The sequence below is a fragment of the Phyllobates terribilis genome, unplaced genomic scaffold (genome assembly GCF_046119375.1).
Source record: "Phyllobates terribilis strain yellow unplaced genomic scaffold, ASM4611937v1 Scaffold_691__1_contigs__length_813055, whole genome shotgun sequence".
NCBI classification, from domain to species: Eukaryota; Metazoa; Chordata; class Amphibia; order Anura; family Dendrobatidae; genus Phyllobates; species Phyllobates terribilis.
In genome coordinates this window covers 42,087-67,519 of record NW_027363451.1, presented here as the reverse complement: position 1 = coordinate 67,519, position 25,433 = coordinate 42,087, and the positions used below count along the sequence as shown (strand labels likewise).

The 25,433-nt window shown below is 45.3% G+C and overlaps 1 protein-coding gene across 1 annotated transcript; it reads left to right on the top strand.

Annotated features, from left to right (window-relative positions):
• LOC141235837 (uncharacterized) lies at positions 1-24,367 on the top strand. The gene is made up of 7 exons (XM_073668188.1): positions 1-67; positions 10,876-11,025; positions 11,155-11,334; positions 11,417-11,540; positions 11,625-11,722; positions 11,916-12,006; positions 19,922-24,367. The coding sequence occupies exons 2-7, from the start codon at positions 10,948-10,950 to the stop codon at positions 21,277-21,279; spliced, it is 1,929 nt and encodes a 642-aa protein (XP_073524289.1). The 5' UTR covers positions 1-67; positions 10,876-10,947; the 3' UTR covers positions 21,280-24,367.
• The last annotated feature ends 1,066 nt before the right edge of the window (positions 24,368-25,433 follow it).

Sequence of the window (25,433 nt, the reverse complement as noted above, 5' to 3'; positions counted from 1 at the left end):
GTGACCTCATCACAGCTCCTGTGCGCACACAACAGCCATATATGTGGTGGCGGCTCTGCAGGTGGAGGTATGTGGAGATCCCCATTACTGGGCGCAGGGGGCATTAACCCCTTCAGCACGGAGGCTCTTTTGGGGTCTTGTGTTGCCCCTTTATAAGAATCATAAGGTTTCTGTTTCCTGTGATAGATACATACGACCCAACTATGGAGACAGGAAGGGAGGAAACGTCTTGTTCTCATTAGTGATGAGGGCGCGTGGATTGTTAACCCTTCGGTGAGTGTGCTCTGGTGCTCGGCATCTATGTTGGTGCCGCCGCGGCTCATGTGTCATGGCGGTTGGGCTGCTGTGACACATGCAGTGATTTGCCTAACAAACAGGCTGTTCATCAGACATGGTGCCATTAACAGATGCCTTCGGGCTCTAATGGAGTGAATAATAGGACCCACAAACCCAAACCTATTTAACAGCGAGAAGACGAGCGACCAATTGACTGGGTCAGACGCCTTCTCAGCGTCAATTAAGTGACATTTTATTGAATGAAATAAGTATTTGATCACCGACCAACCCGCAAGAATTCTGGCTCCCACAGTCCTGTTAGTCTTTCTTTAAGAAGCCCCCCCTACTCTGCACTCATTACCTGTATTAATTGCACCTTGTTAGATGTATAAAAGACACCTGTCCACACAATCAATCACATTCTAACCTCTCCACCATGGGCAAGTCCAAAGAGCTGTGTAAGGACACCAGGGACAAAATTGTAAACCAGCACAAACCAGCACCCCTTAACCGCAGAACCCATGCGGTTAGGGGGTGCCTTTACATCATACATCTCCCCTGAGATTCGCAAGAAAAAAGGAGTATTTTTTTTCTGGGAAAAAGGGACATTTTATTAGGACCTGTCCTTCAATTCCTAAACAAAAGGACAACTCACAGCAGAGAGGATTCTCTTATAACATAACCTTCACTTATACTTATAAAACTTTATATCCTATATATCCATTACTGAATCAACATAACTCCTATTAACCTAAGGACACAAAAAGACTCATTGCAGATATTTACAGGATACGGTCCCCGGATGAATATATCCAGTCCTGACTGTTAACATTAATCATAATCTAAAGTCCTATTGTGCAATATAGAAAGAAAATGTGTGGTTCTCACCCATTTTGCATCTAGGCACCATCCGGGATTTTCTGATGCTACCCTGTCATGCCCCTGGGTTTAGCTCCCGCCCCGACATGGGCAGTACCCAAGTGTACCTTCTAACGTATCCCACAAAAACCCTCCCGACTCGTTTCTTTCTCCTTATGGAGAATTCATCAGGGGAGTATGTTTAGCATTTTGGGGAAGGCACAAATAATGCAAAGAGAGAAGGTGACTCTGTGCCAATAAAGTGTCAAAGTGAGTAAAACAAAAAATTCAATGAGGCTCACAATAGTGAGTGTTCATTACAGTCGTACAGAGTGCTGCCCCCACTATTTTTCCAAAAAATGTATGGGGAGATAATCCCACACACTCACTTCCTGTATGTAAACAGGTTTACTTTCCCTCCTTTCCAGGGAGTCCTATGTCACTTCCCGGGTGGGTCTTATATCTCTCTTATATTTTTGTTGCTATAATTCCAGGGTTTATCTCTATCAAACCCATTGCTTTTTCAAATACATTATCCTATAATAGTGCTCTCATCAGACTCATTCCATTTTGACGACATTTTGAGCGCGGAGTCTCACAATCACATGACACGGCTGGGTCTCACCCGATCGCATCATTTCCACCGCCCGACAAGCCGTGACCACGTGACACCGCCGACCGCAACATTTCCGGACGCCCAGCAGGTCACAGTCATGTGACATACCCAATCACATAATTTCTGGCCACCCGGCATGCCGCGATCACGCAGTGCAGCCCCATTTTTACAGCCGCCTACACTCAGCCATATGTTACAACATGTGGCCGTGGACTCCACAACGCTTCCGGTCACGTGGCACCCGAAACGCCTCAGTCACACGACCGACCACATATGGTCACATGTCCCCATATATACCGTATTATTTCTGAATGATTACCACTGCCATAGTGACCATCAATCCAAATCGCACATGATGCTCCTTCCTACTTGGGGTAGGTTGGCAGCTTTAAATACAAACTTCATCAGACATAATTTGAATATACATATTTCATTCTGAAGGCACTCTTTAAGCAACCTGTTGCCCACAATGTCATATATTATATATCTATCCATAAATTTCCCTTCTTCCTAAGGGTATATAATCCTTAAGGATATAAATATCACCTTCTTTTGAAGGCACTCAAGATTTTAAAGGCTCAAAAATCTGATTTTGACAGGCTCATGTAATGGGACGCTTCACGTAAGCATGATCAAACGGGGGGAAGGGAGGGGGAGGATTTTGTAAGGTGGGGATCAGGAGATACTCCTTTCAGATAAAACAACTATAGCCAAGTTGCTCATTGAGCCACTTAGGGGTCATGGTGTTCAACCGGAAAATCCATCTTGCTTCTTTTAGCTGTAGGATTCTGTCCATGTCCCCCCCCCCCACTATTCATTTTCATGCAACCAATTCCCGTCAATGATATTACTTTCGGATCCCCCCGTGCACTAAATTTACATGTTTAGCAATGGGCGTGTCATTATTGTTTGCAATATCATTTAGATGCTCTCCTATTCTTCTCATTTCTCGTATGGTCTTCCCTATTTACTCCTTTTTGCAAATACATGTTGCTTTATATATCACAAATGTTGTTCTGCAATTAATAAAACTTCTAATATCAAAGGACAATCCAGTAACGTTACTCATAAAGGTTTTTGTGGTCTTAACATTCGGACAGGCCACACATCCGCTGCAATTGTAGCAGCCATTCGGTCTCCCTGGTAACCAAGACTTGTCCTTTTTAGATTGCACAAAATGACTTTTGACAACCCTGTCTCCAATCGTTTTGTTTCTGTGAAACGTGATTTGTGGTTTTGTACCAACAACTTTTTTCAAATCCTCGTCTATGGTAGAATTCCCGAATATTTTTCTATAATGACCCTTGCTTGTGGGGCACCATTATCGTATGTCGCAATCAACCTAATAAGTTCTTTTCCTTTTTCATTATCGTCTTTTGTTCTTGGAGAGAGCAGATTTTCTCTATTTTGTTTAAAAGCAAACTGGTACGCCCTTCTCAAAACCCAATCAGGGTATCCCCTTCGTTTCGAACTCTCTCTCATTTCCTTAGCCTGCTGTATAAATTCACCATCAGTCGAACAATTCCTTCTCAGCAAAGCAGTCATCAAAGCAAAAGTTGGCTACTTTGAAGAACCTAGAATATAAGACATATTTTCAGTTGTGTCACACTTTTTTGTTAAGTATATAATTCCACATGTGTTAATTCATAGTTTTGATGCCTTCAGTGTGAATGTACAATTTTCATAGTCATGAAAATGCAGAAAAATCTTAAAATGAGTAGGTGTGTCCAAACTTTTGGACTGTACTGTAGTTCCCCCCTAACTAGGTGGTTCCACCCACTCCAGCCAGGGATCAGGGACAGTTGTGCTCTCCCTTAGGAGCATTGTCGCCCTGTCCCCCGGAAATGTGGTGTAGTGAATTCAAGTGTTAGGGTCCTGAGCCATACTCCTTCCTTACCTGAGAGTGACATACCACACCTCTGGGTGAGATGCAATACCTCTGTGGCGACCGAACCCTTAGGGGGGCAACAGTAGCTGTTGGTTTCCGAAAAATTGTGGTATGTATATCCCCCTCCTCTTGTTTTGCAATCTGGTACTCCTCTTCCACTACCTATCCCTAGTAGCCCATGGGCACACTTGTCCATGGATTTTATTACTGACCTCCCGGTTTCTTCAGGTAAAACAGTGGTCTTGGTGGTTGTAGATAGGTTCAGTAAAATGGTTCACTTCGTCGCAGTACCTGCACTTCCAAATGCTAAGACACTTGGTCGGGTGTTTATAAATGAGATCGTGAAGCTTCATGGGGTTCCCTCCGATGTGGTATCAGATTGGGGGACCCAGTTTGTTTCCAAGTTCTGGAAAGCATTCTGTTCTCGACTGGTAGTGCAACTCTTTTTGGAGGAAAGTGGGGGGTGCGTCTTATAGTCCGAATACTATATTACTGTATGGCCATGCATGGTGGTGGGTGTGGGGGAGCGGCAGCGGGGGAACAACGTGGCACAGGAGCCAGCAGCCGCCTGCTGCAGCCTACACTGTGCCCGCCACTAAAGAAAATGAATATTCCCTGCTCCCTATTCATTTTCCTTAATAGCCAACACACTGTAACCGCAGCGCGGCTCCTGCTGCCGCTCTGCAGTCTGTGTCTGCTATTAAAGCTCATGAATATTCCCTACAACCCACTCCCATGGGTTGTAGTGAATATTCATGGTCTTTAATAGCGGGCTCATTGACCGCAGAGCGGCAGCAGGAGCCACGCTGCGGTACAGTTCGCCGACTATTGAAGAGACTGAATGGTCACTGCTCCCCACGCACAGACTCCCGGCGTGGGGAGCAGTGACTATTCCAGCACAGCACATGGCAGGGATGCCATGCGCGGCTCATACAGTGAGAGTCTTGACAGCAGAGCGGGACAGCGCTGGAGGAGAGAGGAAGTGAGTATGACTGTTTATTTTTTTTTGTGGGCAGCATGATGGGGGCTCAGAGGGTGCCATACATACCAGGATGGGTGATCAAGGGGTGCCATGCATACCAAGACGGGGGGCTCAAATGGTGCCATACATACAAGGATAGGGGCTCAAGGGATGCCATGCCTACCAGAATTGGGGGATCAAGGGGTGCCATACATACCAGGATGGGTGATCAAGGGGTGCCATGCATAGCAGGATGGGGGATCAAGGGGTGCCATACATACCAGGATGGGGGATCATGGGGTGCCATGCATACCAGGATGGGGGATACCAGGATGGGGGATCAAGGGGTGCCATGAATACCAGGATGGGGGATAAAGGGGCACCACATACCAGGATGGGGGATCAAGGGGTGCCATGAATACTTGGATGAGGGATCAAGGGGTACCATGCATACCAGGATGGGGGATCAAGGGGTGCCATGAATACTAGGATGGGGATCAGGGGGTGCCATGCATACCAGGATGGTGGATCAAAGGGGTGCCATGAATACCAGGATGGGGATGAGGGCCACGTATGCCAGAATGGGATGGGGGCCACGTATACCAGGAAAGAGGGGCCATATATACCAGGATGTAGGATATTAACGGAATTGTGGGACATTACCCCAATACCAGTGTCAGCAGCTGACCCCCTCCCCCATAACAGGGCATCATGACCACATTTTTTGCTTACATTTTTTTTCCTATTTTCCTCCTCTAAAACCTAGGTGAGTCTTATGGTCCGAAAAATACGGTATAATATATATATATATATATATATATATATATATATATATATATATATATATATATATATACACACTGCTCAAAAAAATAAAGGGAACACTTAAACAACACAATGTAACTCCAAGTCAATAACACTTCTGTGAAATCTACCTGTCAAGTTATGAAGCAACTCTGATTGTGAATCAATTTCTCCTGCTGTTGTGCAAATGGAACAAACAATTGGTAGAAATGATTGGCAATTAGCAAGATACCCCCTATAAAGGAGCGGTTGTACAGGTGGTGACCATAGACCATTTTTCTGTTCTCATCCTTTTTGGCTGTTGTTTTGGTCACTTTTTCATTTTGCCATTGCTCTCACCCCTAGAGGTAAAGTAGCATGAGGCGGTGTCTACAGTACAACTCACAGAAATGGCTCAGGTAATGCAGTTCATCCAGGATGGCACATCAGTGCGACCTGTGGCAAGAAGGTTAGCTGTGTCTGTCAGCACAGTGTCCAGAGCATGGAGCAGATACCAGGAGATGTGGAGGGAGCCATAGGAGGGCAACAACCCAGCAGCAGGACCGTTACCTCCTCCTTTGTGCAAGGAGGAACAGGAGGAGCACTGCCAGAGCACTGCAAAATGACCTCCAGCAGGCCACAAATGTGCATGTGTCTGCACAAACGGTTAGAAACCGACTCCATGAGGGTGGTATAAGGGCCCGACGTCCACAGATGGGGGTTGTGCTAACAGCCCAACACCCTGCAGGACGCTTTGCATTTGCCACAGAACACCAGGATTGGCAAAGTCGCCACTGGCGCCCTGTGCTCTTCACAGATGAAAGCAGGTTCACACTGAGCACATGTGACAGACGTGACAAAGTCTGGAGACGCCGTGGAGAGCGATCTGCTGCCTGCAACATCCTTCAGCATGACCGGTTTGTTTGTGGGTCAGTAATGGTGTGGGGTGGCATTTCTTTGAAGGGCCGCACCGCCCTCCATGTGCTAGTCAGAGGTAGCCTGACTGTCATTAGGTACCGAGGTGAGATCCTCAGACCCCTTGTGAGACCATATGCTGGTGCGGTTGGCCCTGGGTTCCTCCTAATGCAGGACAATGCCAGACCTCATGTAGCTGGAGTGTGTCAGCAGTTCCTGCAAGATGAAGGCATTAAAGCTATGGACTGGCCCGCCCGTTCCCCAGACCTGAATCTGTTTGAGCACATCTGGAACATCATGTCTCGCTCCATCCACCAACGTCACGTTGCACCACAGACTGTCCAGGAGTTGGCGGATGCTTTAGTCCAGGTCTGGGAGAAGATCCCACAGGAGACCATCCGCAACCTCATCAAGAGAATGCTAAGAGTGCGCAAAGCAGTCATCAAAGCAAAAGGTGGCTACTTTGAAGAACCTAGAATATAAGACATATTTTCAGTTGTTTCACACTTTTTTGTTAAGTATATAATTCCACATGTGTTAATTCATAGTTTTGATGCCTTCAGTGTGAATGTACAATTTTCATAGTCATGAAAATACTGAAAAATCTTTAAATGAGGTGTGTCCAAACTTGTGGTCTGTACTGTATATGTAATATACAGTGAAGAAATAAGTATTTGATCCCTTGCTGTTTTTGTAAGTTTGCTCATTGACAAAGATATGAACAATCTATAATTTTAAGTGCAGATTAATTTTAACATTGAGAGATAGAATATCCAAACAAATTGGTCAGATGAGACAAAAATTGAGCTCTTTGGCATTAACTCAACTCGCCGTGTTTGGAGGAAGAGAAATGCTGCCAATGGCTCAAAGAACACCATCCCCACTGTCAAGCATAGAGGTAGAAACATTATGTTTTTGGAGTGTTTCTCTGCTAAGGGCACAGGACTACTTCACCACATCAATGGAAGAATGGATGGAGCCTTGTCCTCCCTTCGCACTTGGCCGCTGAGCTCCCGACGGTAGCCGCATGGAGGTCAGCGGCGATGCAGCCGGGAGATGACCGGCGCTAGCAGCGGAAGTACCCGCACAGGCAGGGCCGCTCCCTGGTCCTCACTAACACGGTTCGCTGATTGGTCGCGCCACCAATCAGCAACGAGCGCAGTCCGGCCGCGAATTGGCGCTGGATTTGAAACACGCTTCGCTGATTGGTCGCACCTGCCCGGCCGCGACCAATCAGCGATATTGGCGCGAAATTTAAAACACCGCTTCTCTGATTGGTCACGTCCAGCCGGCCGCGACCAAACAGCGACTGGCGCAGCCTGGCCGCGAAGTGGCGCCAGATTTGATACACGCAGGCCACCGTCGAGAGATCGGCGGCGACACAGCCGGAAGATGACCGGTGCTAGCCGGTCATCTCCCGGCTGCTCGCAGCAGAAGTACCCCGATCGGCGGCCTCGCTCCCCGGTCCTCCCTTCACACTTGCCGACGGGAGATCAGCGGCCCTAGCCGCTGATCTCCCGACGGTAGCCGCATGGAGGTCAGCGGCGATGCAGCCGGGAGATGACCGGCAGTGGCGCTCCTTGGTCCTCACTAACACGGTTCGCTGATTGGTCGCAGCCCGCGAACAGGAGACCCCTGGCTGCAGCCGCAAATAGTCGTGATGTAAGCGGAAGCAAGAGCCGGCTGCGGCCGGGGGAATTATGTGCTGGCTGTGCGTGGTCAGCGATGTTGTCACAAGCAGTATTGACAACATGACATAATTACAAAATTCATTAGGGGCCCCGGGGGGATACATTGGGGGGTTAATTTAAAGTAGTGCACAACCCATTTAAACACTGCTTCGCTGATTAGTCGCGCCCGGTCGGCCGCATACATATTCTAGAATACCCGATGCGTTAGAATCGGGCCACTATCTAGTGTGTGTGTGTATGTATATATATATATATATATATATATATATATATATATATATATATATATATATATATATATATATATATATATATATATATATATATATATATATATATATATTATATTTTTCCCTTCGGCGGGCTCATTTTCAGCTATTGCTATGTCACTGTGATTTCTGTCTACGTCACTGTGTATAGAATGTGTATAGGATAACAGAGTATAAGAAAGTTGTTATGGACGTGACTTAACGAGCATTGTGCCGTGAGTCTGGTTTCCCTATAGTGACAGATATTTCTTGTTGCTAAAACTGTGATATTTTTTTCATGTTAAATATTTTTTTAAACAACTCTCATTAGTGCAATTGTTGTGCCCCTGCGGGTCCAGTTGCCACAGAAGTGCTGCATCTCAGCCAGAGGTGTGGTACCCCACTCTCAGGTAAGGAGGGAGCACTACACGGGACCCAACCACTCACATCCAACACTACACTACTTCATAACGGAAGGGCAAGATTGCTCCTAAGGGAGAGCACAGGCCTGATCCCTGTCAGGAGGGTGGAACTAAGTGGAGGAGGTGGGTGAAGGAAATAGTTCAGGGGAGCTCAGACAGGAAGAGTATAAAAGCTAGGGTAGAAACATCTAGAAGGGTCCATTTTCCTGGCTCCAGTGCTTGGAGCAGGAGTTCAGTGGAGAGTGAGGAGTGGGCCCAGTCAGAGGGGCCCAGCAGTAGGAGAGTGAGGGGAGAAGACCGGAGCAGTGGGAAAGGCTCCAGAAATAGAGCCTCGCATGGTAGTGACGCCATGCGCGGCTCACAAGGCAAGATCAGTGCGGGCAGATAGGACGCAGCGCTGGAGGAGAGAAGGAAGGTGAGTAGGAGTGTTTATTTTTTTATGTGCAGCATGATGGGGATTAGGGGGACCATGCATACCAAAATAAGGATGAGGGGGCATGCATAACAGGATAAAGGTGAGGGGGGCATATATACCAGGATAAGGCTGAGGGGGGCATACATAACAGGATAAAGATGAGGGGGCCATACATACCAGGATAAGGATGAGGGGCCATACATACCAGGATAAGGATGAGGGGTGCCATGCATACTAGGATAGGGATGAGGTGTGCCATGCATACCAGGGAAGGGATGAGGGGTGCCATGCATACCAGGACAGGGATGAGGGGTGCCATGCATACCAGCACAGGGATGAGGGGTGCCATGCATACCAGGATGGGGATTGCTGTGCCATTCATACCAGGATAGGGATTAGGGGTGCCATGCATACCAGGATAGGTATGAGGGGTGCCATGCATACCAGGATGGAGGGGTGCCATGCATACCAGGATAGGGATGAGGGGTGCCATGCATACCAGGACAGGGATGAAGGGTGCCATGCATACCAGGACAGGGATGAGGGGTGCCATGCATACCAGGATAGGGATTAGGGGTGCCATGCATACCAGGATAGGGATGAGGGGTGCCATGCATACCAGGATGGAGGGGTTCCATGCATACTAGGATAGGGATGAGGGGTGCCATGCATACCAGGATGGAGGGATGACAGGCATACCAGGATGGAAATGGGGGCCACGTATAAAAGGAAGGGGGGCATATATACCAGGATGGGGGATATTGTCAGAATTGGGGGACATTACCCCTATACCAGTGTCAGCAGAAGACCCCCTCCCCCTTAAAAGTGCATCGTGAACACATTTTATGCTTACATTTTTTTTTCTATTTTCCTACTCTAAAACCTAGGTGCGTCTTATGGTCCGGTGCGTCTTATAGTCCGAAAAATACGGTATTTATGGTCATTTATAAGTCCTCCCTGTCTCTGGCCTGCCCTTGTATCCTATTACTGGTACCTCCTTCTCTGCGTCCTGAGAGGCAGAGAAGGAGGTAATACAAGGGTGGGCCAGACGAGTGAAAGAGGCGTGTTTTTCTGGGCACAGCACCGCTCTTTCTCTTTTTTCCATACCCCGGGCGTCCCGGACGCCTGCAGCTTGCTTCACTTACTCTTTCCCGGTGAAGCGCCCCCTCACCTCGTCACTGCAGTCCTCAGGAGCGAGATCAGAGAGGCAGAGAAGGAGGTACCGGTAATGGGATGCAAGGGCGGGCCAGAGGGATGTGCTGCCGCTCTGATAGTCTTGGAGACAGGGAGAGCTGGGCAGGCAGGAAGAGCTGACCAATCCAAGCAGGCTTTGTATACAACAACCAGCCAATCGCCAGTAAGGTTCATCACTTTAAAATTACCATATTGAAATCAAATGATTTTTTTTTTAATTTTTATTGTATGTGCGTTAGAAGAGGGGTAGTCTTATACATCGAGTATATCCCAAACTCTATATTTTAACTGGAAAAGTTGGGGGTCGCCTTATACACCCAGTCTTCTTATACTCCGGAAAATACGGTAGTTATTTCTCATGTCACATGTAATGAATATCTCCTGCAGTATTGCTAATGCCGATTGTTGGTAAATGAGATGAGAATTAGCGTCATGGAAGATGAGTCTATGAGAAACGTATTCAGCTGCAGACTCCGAGGAAGAAGGAGGAAAACTAAACATTGTAAAATAATAAATCTCCTCATATGTTTCCCCTTATTATCTCCAGTAATTGTATTATTACACAGGATTTTTATGATGCTACATCTGCTCATCATCTTCTCATTCAGATCCCTACAATATCAGATCCTCTCAGTGAAGATCTTCTATATAAGAGAATTTTCCTTATTGATCCATAAAAGATGGATCTGGACAGAGACAAGATGGTGGAGAGGATAATGCACCTCACCCTAGAGATCCTCTTCCGGCTTACTGGAGAGGTGAGAGATTCTGATGACGTCACATTACATCATTCTTATCTATGGGAATAACAGATGGACAGAACTGGAGAGGTGAGGACTCTGGAAATGTCTGTAGTGAGATTTATTAATGTGTCTCTCCATAACCAGGATTACACAGTAGTGAAGAAGACCTCTAGTGAACGCCGTCAGGCCCCTGTGTCTGAGGGATGGGGAAGACCCAAGAGTCCAATCAGGGGGCCTCCACCTTTTCCCCTGATACATGAGGACATCATTGACCAGAAGATCCTAGAACTCACCTACAAGATGATTGAGTTTCTGACTGGAGAGGTGACACTGCTGGGAATGCTGGGACATTATACAGTAACACTATGGAGGGATCGGGGGGATGACGGTATCATTGTTGTGTCAGGTTCCTATAAGGTGTCAGGATGTCTCCGTCTATTTCTCCATGGAGGAGTGGGAGTATTTAGAAGGACACAAAGATCTGTACAAGGACGTCATGATGGAGGTTCCCCAGCCCCTCACATCACCAGGTAATAGACAGGACTAAATACACATGGCCTATAATTATCTGTATGTAAAGAATGAATTCAGACCCTGTATTCTGTTTTCTCCAGATTTATCCAGTAAGAGGACAACACCAGAGAGATGTCCCCGTCCTCTTCTTCCACAGGACTGTAAACAAGAAGATCCCAGTGTTCCTCAGGATCATCAGGTAGATGGAGAGAAGGTGTCATGAGATCTCCCCTATGATGTGTAGACGGCTGTGAAGGTCTTGTGCTCAGTCTTGTTTTATTCACCATTATTATGTTTTATACTTGTGTAATGAGAACAGTGGAGATGGCAGGATTAGAGCTGATCATAAATGTGACTTCTTCTGTCTGTCACTTTTACAATATTTGTTTCAGGGTGAAGATCTGACCCATAATCATAGTACAGAGACATATGTGAGGGGTGATGAGCAATGTAAGGAGGAGATTCCTACAGATAACCACCCAGGTGAGTAGTGACCACTAAATGCAGAGAAGTCACAGATTCTTCTCAGTCACCGGCTGTGGCTGCTTTATCGGTGGTGTAGTCCGGCCATATCACAATCGTGTGATCACCATTTTGCCTCTAGATCACAAAATTCTTCTCCACCCAAAACTGTTCAAATGAATTTGGGCATTGAAAACCCTTTTCTAGAGAACTTGCAACCTGGGGATCCACCTACCCCCTGGGATTAGTAGACGCTGACCGTTACCTGCCCAGATCTGTAAACTACAAAGCCAAATGACAGCTTACGTAGAATGTGCTGACAAGTGAGAAAATCACTTGAAGGAAAATATTCTGATGGACCTGTAACAGAAAGTGGAGGGTAATGATGGTGTTGGCTTCCTAGATCCCTGATATCTTATTGGATGAATCTACCTTCTCTCCTTTCTGTGCGGCTGAATGTGCTCGTATGGTCCCTACAAGACCAGGTCCAGTCTTTCTGGCCAAACTTCACTTTTATTATCGACAATATTAAATGTGCAGTGAGGGCCAAGTGTGAATTTCTGTACAATAACAACGGAGTTTCCCTTTATTCTGACTTTTTAATTTCTTTTAAAACTGACTAACTTAAGCAGGATTGGGATAAAACTACATAAATAACATTACACCTGTGCCATGACATATCTCTAAGCTGTGCATAGCTGATGGCTGTAATATACATCTATTCACGCCTGCAGGAGATGTGGTGGCATGGCTCGAGCCCTGGTTTCATGGATTCACTCCACATCATAAATTACATTATGTTTTCAATCCTAAACAATTCAGATTCCTGCACAATCTCTCCTGAAATGGGGGCACTAATACTTTCTCTACTCTTCTGGTCAGGACTCATCATACCTCCAATGGTCCACCATAAATGAGTGCATCTCCAGTTTAGTGTTGGATATCTCCCTTCATACATACGTTGGTGTTGGGGATGTAACATATATTTTTATTGTTATATTTTTTTTACATGTTCATTCTGTATGATAGTTTATTTGGGGTTGGATCGGCCTGCCTCACCTATGTGAGTCTTTAACTACCTAGTAGTTACAGTTACAGACTGAAGGTTTTTTTTTCTGAAGAAGACTGTTCAGCTTGATCGTTTGTCGGTGTTATTATCTGTAGTCACAGTTTTGCCCATCACCCTTTATTCTTCCTTAGGGATCTGGACTTACACAGATGCTCCTAGGCTTGGCCCATAGTGTTACTTGTTGTTCTGTGGAGTGAGATGGGAAGAAGAATAGTCAGGTAGCCAGAACCAGGAGGGCAGAGAAAGTACAAAATCAGAATACGGAAAAATAGTCAGTAAACGGGCCGAGGTCACAATGGAAAACAAATACACAAGCCGGGAGCTGAGCACAGAGGCCTGAACCAGAGGAGAACAAGGCTGGATCTGGAAGCTTCCGGCAATATGCTTCCAGCTTTAGTAGGGTGTGGTGATTTCCATATGGCTGAAGCAGGGAGCAGGTTACTGCAGCTGGACAGCACACACACCCATACCACCAGACTGGATGGTACTACTGGCTCCATGCAAACTAATCTAAGTGGCTGGACAGAGCCTGTGCCGCCCAGAACTTTTGGTCCCGACGTCTTCTCAATCACCAGCGCCGCCTGCAGAATAAATAGGACAGCACCTGGTGACAGAAGCAGACGTCGCCGGAGCAGGTCCCAGAGGATATGGGACACACCACACCATACAAAATGTCAGAAAATCAGAGCAGTAGAAATTCCCATATATTGACTCCATTTTGAAAATGATGACCCTCAATTAATTAATCTTTAGAAGTTGTCACTACTTTGACTCCACAGTCACTTTCCGAAAATTAGCACACAGTAGATGTTTCAAAGTGAAAATTACTAATATGCCATTTTATTACCCAACACATAGTGCCCAGATTGTGCTCCAGGAGAGACACACTGTAAATGAAGTGGGTTCTTCTCACTATAGTAATGCCAAATACATGGATGATAAATGTGGTTTGGGCGCACTGCAAGGCTCAGAAGCGAGGGGGAGATTTGACTTTGGGAGAGCGAATATTGCTGGATTGGTTTATAGAAGCCATGTTGCTTTTCAAGAGCCTTTGAGCCACTAATAATGTAAAAATCTCTGTTTTTCCACTGACAAATGATGGACCTGAGTGGGGACTTGTTTTTTGTGAGATGAGTAGAAGTTTTTATTCGTATTTTTTTTGCCTATGTAACACCCCTTTAGGGCTACCACGGTACACTGGGTGTTATGGGGGGTCTCACCTCTCTAGGGCGCAGTGCCTCCACCCGAATCTTGATTGGAGCTCTCTCTCTGGGACTGCCGAAGGACTGTTATCTTCTGCCAGGGGCTGATTTGGGAAGCCCCTGCCACAGCTCAGTACACACTCACAGGGAACAGGAGTAAAACTGTTTAACAGGTTTATTACTATGCAGCAGAATTGAGGTGGGTTTAAAGGAATAACATACAATACAAGTAACAGTGCTCTATAAAAGTCATATACACATCACAATCTACTTCTACTCCGACCCTGCAAATATAACGTAGCAGGCTCTCCGAGTCCTTGATGTAACTTGCTTCAGAGGGTGACAAGACCATGCTCTCCAGCAGCGCGGGTATCTCAGAGGGGGCCGCCACACTCGGCAGCATAGAGGAATGCAGATCCACACCGCTCCATCTCTCACAGCAAGCTGCCACGCTCTTTTTTCTCTGAACTTTCACTTTCACCTCCTCCCAGCTCCCTCCTCCAAGTCCCTCATCATCCAATCCACTCTCTCTCCTTCTATCCTTCCAGGCTGTGTCATCTGACTGAAACAAGGGTCCCTGGGAATTGTAGTCCACTGCAGCTCAGGGGAAAAATGGTTAATGTCTGTAGGTCCCTGTTTAACAGCATCTGCAAAGCTCTTCTTAGTGTCTGTAAGTTCCAGTATACCAGTAGCTGCCCTAACAATTCCCTGTGCGGGTGTTACATTCTCCCCTGGTGAGTCATTGAAAGTGTCCCATCTCGACATGAGGACTCACCACCTGAAACATGAATGGGGGTTAAGGCATCCTGACTAACACCAAATTTACATGCACACAAACCACCACCTGGACACATGGGAAATACCAGGAAATAAGGCCAAACAGAATTTGAATTAGGGTGTATCAGCCTGGGGACCTCAGTGGTATGTCCCATTCTATCATAGGTCAGCATCATGGGTGGTCTAGTGTGCATGCAAATTTGGTGTTAGTCAGGATGCCTTAACCCCCATTCATGTTTCAGCTGGTGTCCAGAGAACCATCCGACCGTTTGAGACACACAGTGAGTGCCCTTCTGAGACTTGTGGTTCTACCAGCGCTATTTACAGTGAGTACACTACAACCCAGACTATTGACATGAATATTCATCTAAGTGCACCAACGGTTCTCATTTGCGCGCCAACATCCGCGGCAACTGGGCCCCAACGTTTGGACTGAGTTAAAACAAAAAGGGAAAACCTGCTACGTTATATTTGCAGGGTCAGAGTAGAAGTAGATTGTGATGTGTATATGACTTTTATAGAGCACTGTTACTTGTATTGTATGTTATTCCTTTAAACCCACCTCAATTCTGCTGCATAGCAATAAACCTGTTAAACGGTTTTACTCCTGTTCCCGGTGAGTGTGTAGTGAGCCTTGGCAGGGGCTTCCCGAATCAGCCCCTGGCAGAAGATAACAGTCCTTCTGCAGTCCCAGAGAGAGAGCTCCAATCAAGATTCGGGTGGAGGCACTGCACCCTAGAGAGGTGAGACCCCCCATAACACCCAGTGTACCGTGGTAGCCCTAAAGGGGTGTTACAGTGGAGGCACTGCTGAGATCCAGAACTAACACAGGAGTATTTACTATGGAGACTTTAACAGAGCAAGAAGTGTATTTGTGGTGTGAGGAGATGGATGTTACAGCTAAACAAAGCTTTGCAGTGAGTGGTGAGCTCTGTAATGCGTCTGATGAAGAGATACTGAAAATAGTTAACCGACTCACTGAACTTGCCCACCCTAAAGTGGTCGACCGCAGGAAGGAAAAGGGGGGACAGTTACTCAGAGCCCTGATCTCAACCGGGCAGATCTTGAGGAAAAAATACTTCCCATCCATTGTAGCCATGTCCCCAGAGTATGGTCGACAATGGAAGATCACTTGGCCTACTGAGTCCAAAGTTGAGACCCAGCAACAGGAATCAACCACTCAACCTAGAAAGACTAGTATATGTCCGCCCTCTACTCCACTTAGAGCCAGTCCTGAAGAGACAGCGGCCCCTGCTGATGTGCTTATGACAGCTATGTAAAAGTTAGTTAGTCAGTTTGCAAAGATGCAGCCAGAAGGGAACTACCGTTGTCTAAGAACTTTCTCGGGTGCCCTCCCCACCCCTGCTGGAGAAGAAGGATATGATACTTAGAGGGATGTCACTTTACTGTGCTTAGAAGAGTGGCAGGGCACTGATGCCGTAAAGAAGCAGAGAATAGTAGAACGTTTGAAAGGTATTGCTATGGAAGTGGTGCAGGCTGCTTGGCGGAGCAAGCCACTAGCAACTTATCAAGATTATATGAGTGCTTTAGAAGATGCTTTTGGATCCCCTGAAGATGCTACTGATCTACTCTATAAACTCCGTACCACCTACCAACAGCCAGATGAGAAGATGTCCGACTATCTATACCGACTAGATAAGCTGGTTCATAGAATAGTATCTAAAGGTGGAGTCAGCCCTAAAGAAGATGATCAGTGTCGTCTGGAACAAGTACTCAGAGGAGCTCTCACTAATGATCCAATTGCACAGCAGATGAGGTCTTGTGATAGACAGAAGATTCCTGGTTCTTTTCATGAGTTGCTTAAGGAAGTTCGCAAGGAGGAGGTTATTTTGGCCGCAAGAGAGAAGACATCCTCTCGGGTGACTACTGTTGCCCTGAAGCCAGCAGCCGACTGCCGAGAGATGGAACTGTTGAAAGTCATCGAGAAACAGGGGGAGCAGATTACACAATTGTTAAGTGCCCAGGCCAAGACAATACAGTGGCTACAAAGTGCTGCGGAGGTAGCTGAGAAGCAAACACTGGCTTCAGGAAGTGAGAATGATGACCTCTGTAGAGTAGAGAGTAGGAAACCAGAAGGGTGCGTTGTCTGTGGGAGTCCAGGCCATATAGCTCGTCAGTGTCCTAAGACGTGGAGCTCAAAGAACTCTTCACATTTTCCCCATCACACTCAGAGGCAGTTTGGAAACGGGAAAAGGGGGCCAGTAGAACCCCATACTGAGCCCCCATCAGCAACTAAGACCTACTCTACCGCCCCATCCAATAGTGCCTCATCGAAAACACTGCCTGAAGGTTTAGTGGGACTTGCCCCACATGTCCCCGCATATATCAATGGTCAACCTTGTACAGTATTGCTGGATAGCGGGTCTCAAGTGTCCATCATCTTCGAAGGATGGTATAAGAGATATTTATCCAACGTGCCTCTGAAACCGTTGTCTGGACTCGTGGTGGGGGGACTGAGTGAGCACAGCTACCCCTACAGAGGGTACGTGTCCGTGACACTGCAATTTCCAAAGACTGTTGTTGAAGTGGATAAAGAGATACCCATCATAGCGCTAATCTGCCCGGAGGCAGATGAGATGAGAGACCATCACCTGTCATAGTGGGAACAAATGCCAACATCTTCCGTACGATAGCTCAGTGGTGTTGGGAAGTTGGGGGAGAAAATTACTCGCAGACCCTATCCATCCACCCAGTCTGTCTGGAAGCCTATGTGAGAACGGAGGAGGAGAAGAGGGAACTACAGCCTGAAAGCTTTGACCCTTGTTTTGAAGGAAGTGAGCTGAAAGGAGAAGAGAGGGGGCTGTGCATCGACGGCATGATGATGCGGGGGGCAGCTTTCTCTTTAGGCGAATGGGACATGGACCTCGCCCAAGGAGTAGAGCATCGCATTCGGTTGAAGGATCAAAATCCTTTCCGAGAAAGATCCCGAAGATTGGATATCGAGGATGTCAGGCAGCATCTACGCGGTATGTTAGACACAGGAGTCATCATAGAGTCTAGTAGCCTCTATGCTTCCCCCTTCGTGATAGCTCGAAAAAAAAATGGAGCTATTCGGATGTGTGTGGATTATCGTACCTTGAACAAACGTACGGTCCCTGACCAGTACACTGTTCCCCGAATCGATGAAGCTTTGGATTTCCTGCAAGGGAGCCAATGGTTTTCTGTGTTAGATCTTCGGAGTGGCTACTATCAGATACCCATGTCAAAAGAAGATCAAGAGAAGACCGCTTTTTGTCTGGCCCATTGGGTTCTTCGAGTTTCAGAGACTGCCTCAAGGACTGACAGGTGCTCCGGCCACTTTTCAGAGATGTATAGACAAAGTAGTGGGGGACCTGCACTTACGTGAGGTCCTGGTTTATCTAGATGATCTTATTGTTTTTGGGAAGACTCTGTAAGAACACAACCAGCGGTTGTTCAAGGTGCTGGATCAGTTGAAGGAGGCTGGGTTGAAGTTGTCCCTTGACAAGTGCCGGATTTGCCAGACGACTGTGAAATATGTGGGGCACATAATCAGCAGAGAAGGAATTTCCACCGACCCTGCCAAAGTGGAGGCTGTTGTAAACTGGCCTAAGCCCACCAAACTGAGGGAGCTTAGGTCCTTTTTAGGATTTTGTGGATATTACCGAAGATTTGTACCCCAGTACTCTCAGATTGTGAAGCCGTTAACTGCCCTTACCCAGGGGTATCCCCCTTCTGGGAGGACAGCCCACTCCTCAAGGTCAGGAAAGAGAGTCTACTTCCGAGTTAATGAACTTTTTGGGAAAAGATGGACACCTGTATGCGATGAGGCATTCGAGAAACTGAAGTCATGTTTGACCCAAACTACAGTGTTGGCCTATGCAGACCCCAGTAAACCATATGTGTTACATGTAGATGTTTCTCTCGACGGACTAGGAAGGATTCTCTATCAGGACCATGATGGCTGTCTGTGTCCCGTTTACTACATTAGTCGAGGATTGACTCCCAGTGAACGCAACTACCCAGCTCACAAACTGGAGTTTCTGGCTTTGAAATGGGCTGTAGTGCACACGCTGCATGACTACCTCTATGGGGTACACTTCATGGTTCATACCGACACAATCCATTAACCTACGTGAGAACCACAGCAAAACTGGATGCCACGGGGTACTGGTGGCTTGCCGCACTCTCTTTGTACGATTTCAGCTTAAAATATCGACCAGGGATCAGACACACTCTCGGCTGCCTAGGGAACCCTTAAATGAGGAAGAAGAAGGAGGATGGATAGAGGTCCCTGCCCCTGAGGTGAAGACTCTGTGCCATAGACATCAAACTAATGCCCTCCCTATGCAGTGCTGTGCTAAATTCTTAGGAGTATCCAGTGAAGCGCTGCCGTTGTTGTACTGCCGAGTGACAAATGTAACCCCAGACTCTCTCCCTCAACTGACTCGTAATCAAGTCAGAAAGGCGCAGCAGGAGGATTGGTCGGTGGGGGTAGTCCAATGGTGGGTTAAGAGGGGCTGGAGGCCCGAAAAGAATGCATTAAGAACAGAGGAATCTGTCCTGCTGACTCGGCAGCTAGAGTTCCTAGTAGTAAGAAATGGATTACTATACCGAGAGGCAAAGCGCCAGAAGGGAGGAGTCCGCAGACAGCTGGTGTTACACCTATATAACATTGTTTGGCTTTTTATTCCATATTTGGGAGACTGAATGAACAAACAGTTGAACATCACGCTCTACTTGGTCTTGCTATGAAGTTTTCTATTACACTGTGAACTGTAATTTTCTTGGTGAATAATTCAATATTTTTTACATGAGTTGCTATTTTACAGTTTAAGTAGAAATGTTAAAAAATATATAATTCAAGAATATTTTATTCAAAAATAATTATTGGTTTTATTCTTGGCAGATGACTGTACCAGGAGATCAGACGGACAGCTGACATCTTCAATTTTTAAATCAGACGATCTTGAGATCCCAGAGGATACAATTGAAGTGAATGCTATTACTCCAGATCTACCATCATCCCTTCACAGGAAAGATCTTTCACCTGATCCTTTGAAACAGGTTCTGTCTTCTGATTCATTACCGACTACTAAGGAAAATCAAAGTCACAAAATAAGCATTAAAAAACGAATTGCTCCTAATTCAAAGAAGCCATTTTCACTTTCAGAATGTGGAAAATGTTTTAACCAGAAATCAGCTTTGCTTAAGCACCAGAGAACTCACACAGGGGAGAAGCCTTTTTCTTGTTCAGAATGTGGGAAATGTTTTAACCGTAAATCAATTCTTGATAGCCACCAGAGAACCCACACAGGGGAGAAACCTTTTTCCTGTTTAGAATGTGGAAAATGTTTTAACCAGAAATCAGGTTTGGTTAAGCACCAGAGAACTCACACAGGGGAGAAACCCTTTTCCTGTTTAGAATGTGGAAAATGTTTTAACCAGAAATCAGCTTTGCTTAAGCACCAGAGAACTCACACAGGGGAGAAGCCTTTTTCCTGTTCAGAATGTGGGAAATGTTTTACCCGTAAAGCAATTCTTGATAGCCACCAGAGAACCCACACAGGGGAGAAGCCTTTTTCCTGTTTAGAATGTGGAGAATGTTTTAACCAGAAATCAGGTTTGGTTAAGCACCAGAGAACTCACACAGGGGAGAAACCCTTTTCCTGTTCAGAATGTGGGAAATGTTTTAACCGTAAAGAGATTCTTGATAGCCACCAGAGAACTCACACAAGGGAGAAACCTTTTTCCTGTTATGAATGTGGGAAATGTTTTAACCGCAAAGCGATTCTTCATAGCCACCAGAGAACTCACACGGGGGAGAAGCCTTTTTCATGTTCAGAGTGTGGGAAATGTTTTAACCAGAAATCAGATTTGGTCTATCACCAGAGAAATCACACAGGGGAGAGGCCTTTTTCCTGTTCAGAATGTGGAAAATGTTTTAAACAGAAATCAGATTTGGGTAAGCACCAGAGAACTCACACAGGGGAGAAACCTTTTTCCTGTTCAGAATGTGGAAAATGTTTTAACCAGAAATCAAATCTGGTTAATCACCAGAGAATTCACACAGGGGAGAAGCCTTTTTCCTGTTCAGAATGTGGGAAATGTTTTAACCAGAAATCAGATGTTGTTATACACCAGAGAACCCACACAGGGGAGAAGCCTTTTTCCTGTTCAGAATGTGGAAAATGTTTTGTGAAGAAATCCTCACTTCTTAGTCACGAAAGTACTCACACAGGTGAGAAGCCATTTTCATGTTCTTAATGTGGGAAATGTTTTACACAGAAATCAACTCTTAATAAACTTCAGGGAAGTCACACAGGGGAGAAGCCTATTTAAATGCTAACCGAAAATTGTATCTTCTTAAAGGGGTTTTCCACTTCTATTGGTACAACTGTTATGATCTGCAACATAAACTAGGGAAAGATGGGGAGAGCTATCCCTACAGTAAGACTAAGCTGAGTCCCTACGTTGTAGCGGGCAACCTGCCTTCGTCCTCGGCTAGTCTGAACGGAGACCTATGGAGAAAGGGAGGGGTCCCTAAAAGAACTAAGGACTGGGACAAAAATGGGACACCTCCTAACAGAAGTTGTTGCAGAGCAAAGGATAGACTGACAAAAGTACTAGAGGTCCCAGAGGACCAAGCAAACTAGAGATAGATAGGCACAAAGGCACCTGGCTAGAGAGACAGTCAAAACAACACTGAAGTCCAGCAAAGCCAGAAGGGCGGAGCTGGAGTATATAGGAAGATGGTCACGTGACCGCAAAACACAAGATAGAAACAAAAACAAACAGGAGGGTTCTAACAACAACTCCTTCTCATTCCTCATGTTTGGCCTTGTTAAAATAAAAACACTCATACGCACCTCCCGTTGTGGCGCCGTTCCATTGGTGTCACAACTCGCGTTTCTGGGGCTCACATAAGGTTATTACATCACACAATCCTGCTCCCAATCAACTCCGCCTTCGGACGTATTGAAAATCAACAGGAAAGACATGGCCTGGACATAGCAATGAGAGCACTCTCTTCAGACCGTGTTCCTGGGGGAATTATAAGCAATTTCCGGCCTTAAACATGACGGCCGATATGGGAAAGAAAGACGAGATTGGAGGTTAATCTGAGGTCCTCCACCTCGGTCAGCATGTCTGATATGCAGTGTTTCTTATCGAAAGTCTTATCATCCTGCTCTGGAGCCATTACTGCCTCATCTCAGCTTGGAAAAAGAAGCAGTATTAACCCTCATGATGCCAGACAGCTCAAGCCTGTAAGTCCTGCACCAACTTCTCTCTTAATGTAGGCCTCACAAGAAAACATCTCCACAAATCTCCCAGTATTCTCACCAAAGCCCACATACTGAGCAGTGCTTGCTGCACAGGAAAATATACTCCCCCAGCCACAGGGATTTTAATATGAGGAAAGCCATAATTGACTTGTATTTCATATTGCGTCTATCCCTAATAAACAAGAGAGAGAGCAAAATATACAAAGGCTGAAGACCACGTACAAAACTGAAATACGTCCCCTCACTTCTAGCCTATCACAGCTTACTGACAAGGTACAGAGATAAGAGGATGATGTCCTACAAGTTGTGGCCATCAAAATGCTGAGAAACAAACACTGGATCTTCACAGCCAGCAAATAAACAGTCTCTTTAATATCACTTATGACCAAGAAAATCACAATAATATCCTGAAATCATCAATGCACAAGCGATCAGGCCAACACTGTGGACATTGTTCAATTATATCCTTGGTGACCCTATTGATAAAGAGCTGGAGATCGACAGGGCGCACCGTACATTAGGCAATCATGGCCCAGATCCTGAGCGTCCAAGGGACATTATTGGTCACATACATTTTTCCAATGTGAAAGAGGCCGTTGTGAGAAAAGCAGGGGATTTGGGTCCTGGTGATTTCAATGGAAAACGCATACAATTGCTCACAGATCTATCCTGAATGGCACTTGCTCAAAGAAGGGTATTGAAACCAGTACTTGATGCTCTCTGGGAAAATGGTCTGATGTGCTCCTGTGGTACCTTTCCAGCTGCAAGTCCGAAAAAAATGAATATTGTATATTTTGAAAGATCAAAGCGACATGAGACCATTCTGTGATGTCCTGGACATTCCCAGAATCCATATATCTGACTGGCCACCTTCTCCACCATTGCCACAGAGTTTCGGCACCTCACAGAAGGCTTTCAATGGATCAGGAATTTGATGGTGATGCATCCAGACGGGAAAGGAACCTGCCAATCATATCAGCTCCTGAAATGAATCTTGTTTTCCCTGATGAGACAGTTTGCAGATGCTTACTTATTTTTTTAAGCTTATAATAAGATATATCTAAATAGAGTTTTAGGTGCCACTCTTCCACTATACAGAATGTCTCAGTTCATATCTTAGAACGGGATTTAATTTTTGTTCACATTATATTACTGTAATATCAGGCTGTATTACTTTGCTCGCTATATATTCTATGGTTCCCCCTAATAGGAACCCTAGGACTAAAGGTTTGACTTACGCCTGTAAAGACAACCCTCAGTTAGGGACTTGCATTGGGATCTGCTTGTTTCGTAATTTCCTAGTGTTCGATATATTCATAATCTATACCTCTTGGCCACTGAGAGGTAGACGTTACTATCTACCATCTATACCTCCTCTTTGCTCTTAGTCTTTCTCTCCTCCCCTCCTCCTTTTTTTTCATATAATATGACACAACGCAGAACTCGTTCATTGAATGTCAGAGGACTTAATGTTCGAGAGAAAGGAGCTCAAGTGTTTTATCATATGAATAAACAACACGTTCATTTTCTCTTTCTTCAGGAGACCCACTTTAGAGGCGATCATATACTGTACCTCAGATTACTAACAGATATTATTCATCTTGGCGTCACAGTACAAATGCTATTTTGAAGTCTAAGGTGCGGAGTATAGGCCGACACAGATCACTGCAGCATACTATTGTAGCAAAAAAGAAGCAAGACAAAAATATATCTCATACCCTACCATAATTATATATAAATGTAAAGCAAAATTGCATAATAAATATAGGGTACTTAGTGAACTATTTTTGATCAAAAAAAGTATACAAGCCGTCCCACCAGCGGCAAGGTGACCCTAAATTGGGACGGTACCTATACTGCCTATATTAAAAACCTTACTGTATATCAAAGTTGAAGTAATGCATATAAAAGGGTAGACAAATAGGACCGGGTCCCAACTCCAGACCACCTAGGCCCGTGGTAAGCTACATATATACCAATCAGCTCAACAAAGGGCATGCCACACCCTTAAATTGCACAGAATGCAAACAAGTCAAAAAACCAGACAATGTGAACTGAGGTCTAAGATGGCAGACATACAAGAAACAGAGGCATGTTCACACTAGCAAAAAAGAAGCAAGACAAAAATATATCTCATACCCTACCATAATTATATATAAATGTAAAGCAAAATTGCATAATAAATATAGGGTACTTAGTGAACTATTTTTGATCAAAAAAAGTATACAAGCCGTCCCACCAGCGGCAAGGTGACCCTAAATTGGGACGGTACCTATACTGCCTATATTAAAAACCTTACTGTATATCAAAGTTGAAGTAATGCATATAAAAGGGTAGACAAATAGGACCGGTCCTATTTGTCTACCCTTTTATATGCATTACTTCAACTTTTTGATCAAAAATAGTTCACTAAGTACCCTATATTTATTATGCAATTTTGCTTTACATTTATATATAATTATGGTAGGGTATGAGATATATTTTTGTCTTGCTTCTTTTTTGCTAGTGTGAACATGCCTCTGTTTCTTGTATGTCTGCCATCTTAGACCTCAGTTCACATTGTCTGGTTTCTCGCATACTATTGTAGAAACACTGTCTGACACGGAGAGGATGTATGTGTTTAAGATCTCCATCTATTCCAACATTTTGACTTTGGCAAACTTCTGTCTCCCTAATTGTGACCTAATTAAGACATGATGACCAAAACTTAAACAAACTAAAACATTTTCTGTAGGACCTTGTTATCATCATTGAAGGTGACTTTCATTTTGCCTTGGATCCTTCTTTAGAGGCGTTCCTGGGCTGGAGTCACCAATCTAAATCACCCAAAAGCTTTGCTAAACGTGCTCCGGTCTTTCCAACTGGTCGATGTATGGAAGATGCAACATCCAGATGTAAAGGATTATACGTATTATTCTCCTATACTCAATATGCATAGCCCTAGAGACTTTTCATTAAATTGCCATCACTGGCTTACATGGCAACCTACATCTCTAGATAGGGATTGCTATATGGTCAGATCATGCTCCTGTATATTGTAATCTGACTATACCTGACTCCACCAAGGCTTCAACTGTGGGAATTTAAATGCTAATCTGCTGAAAGACTCACTCTGTGTCTCAGACCTTCTCGAGA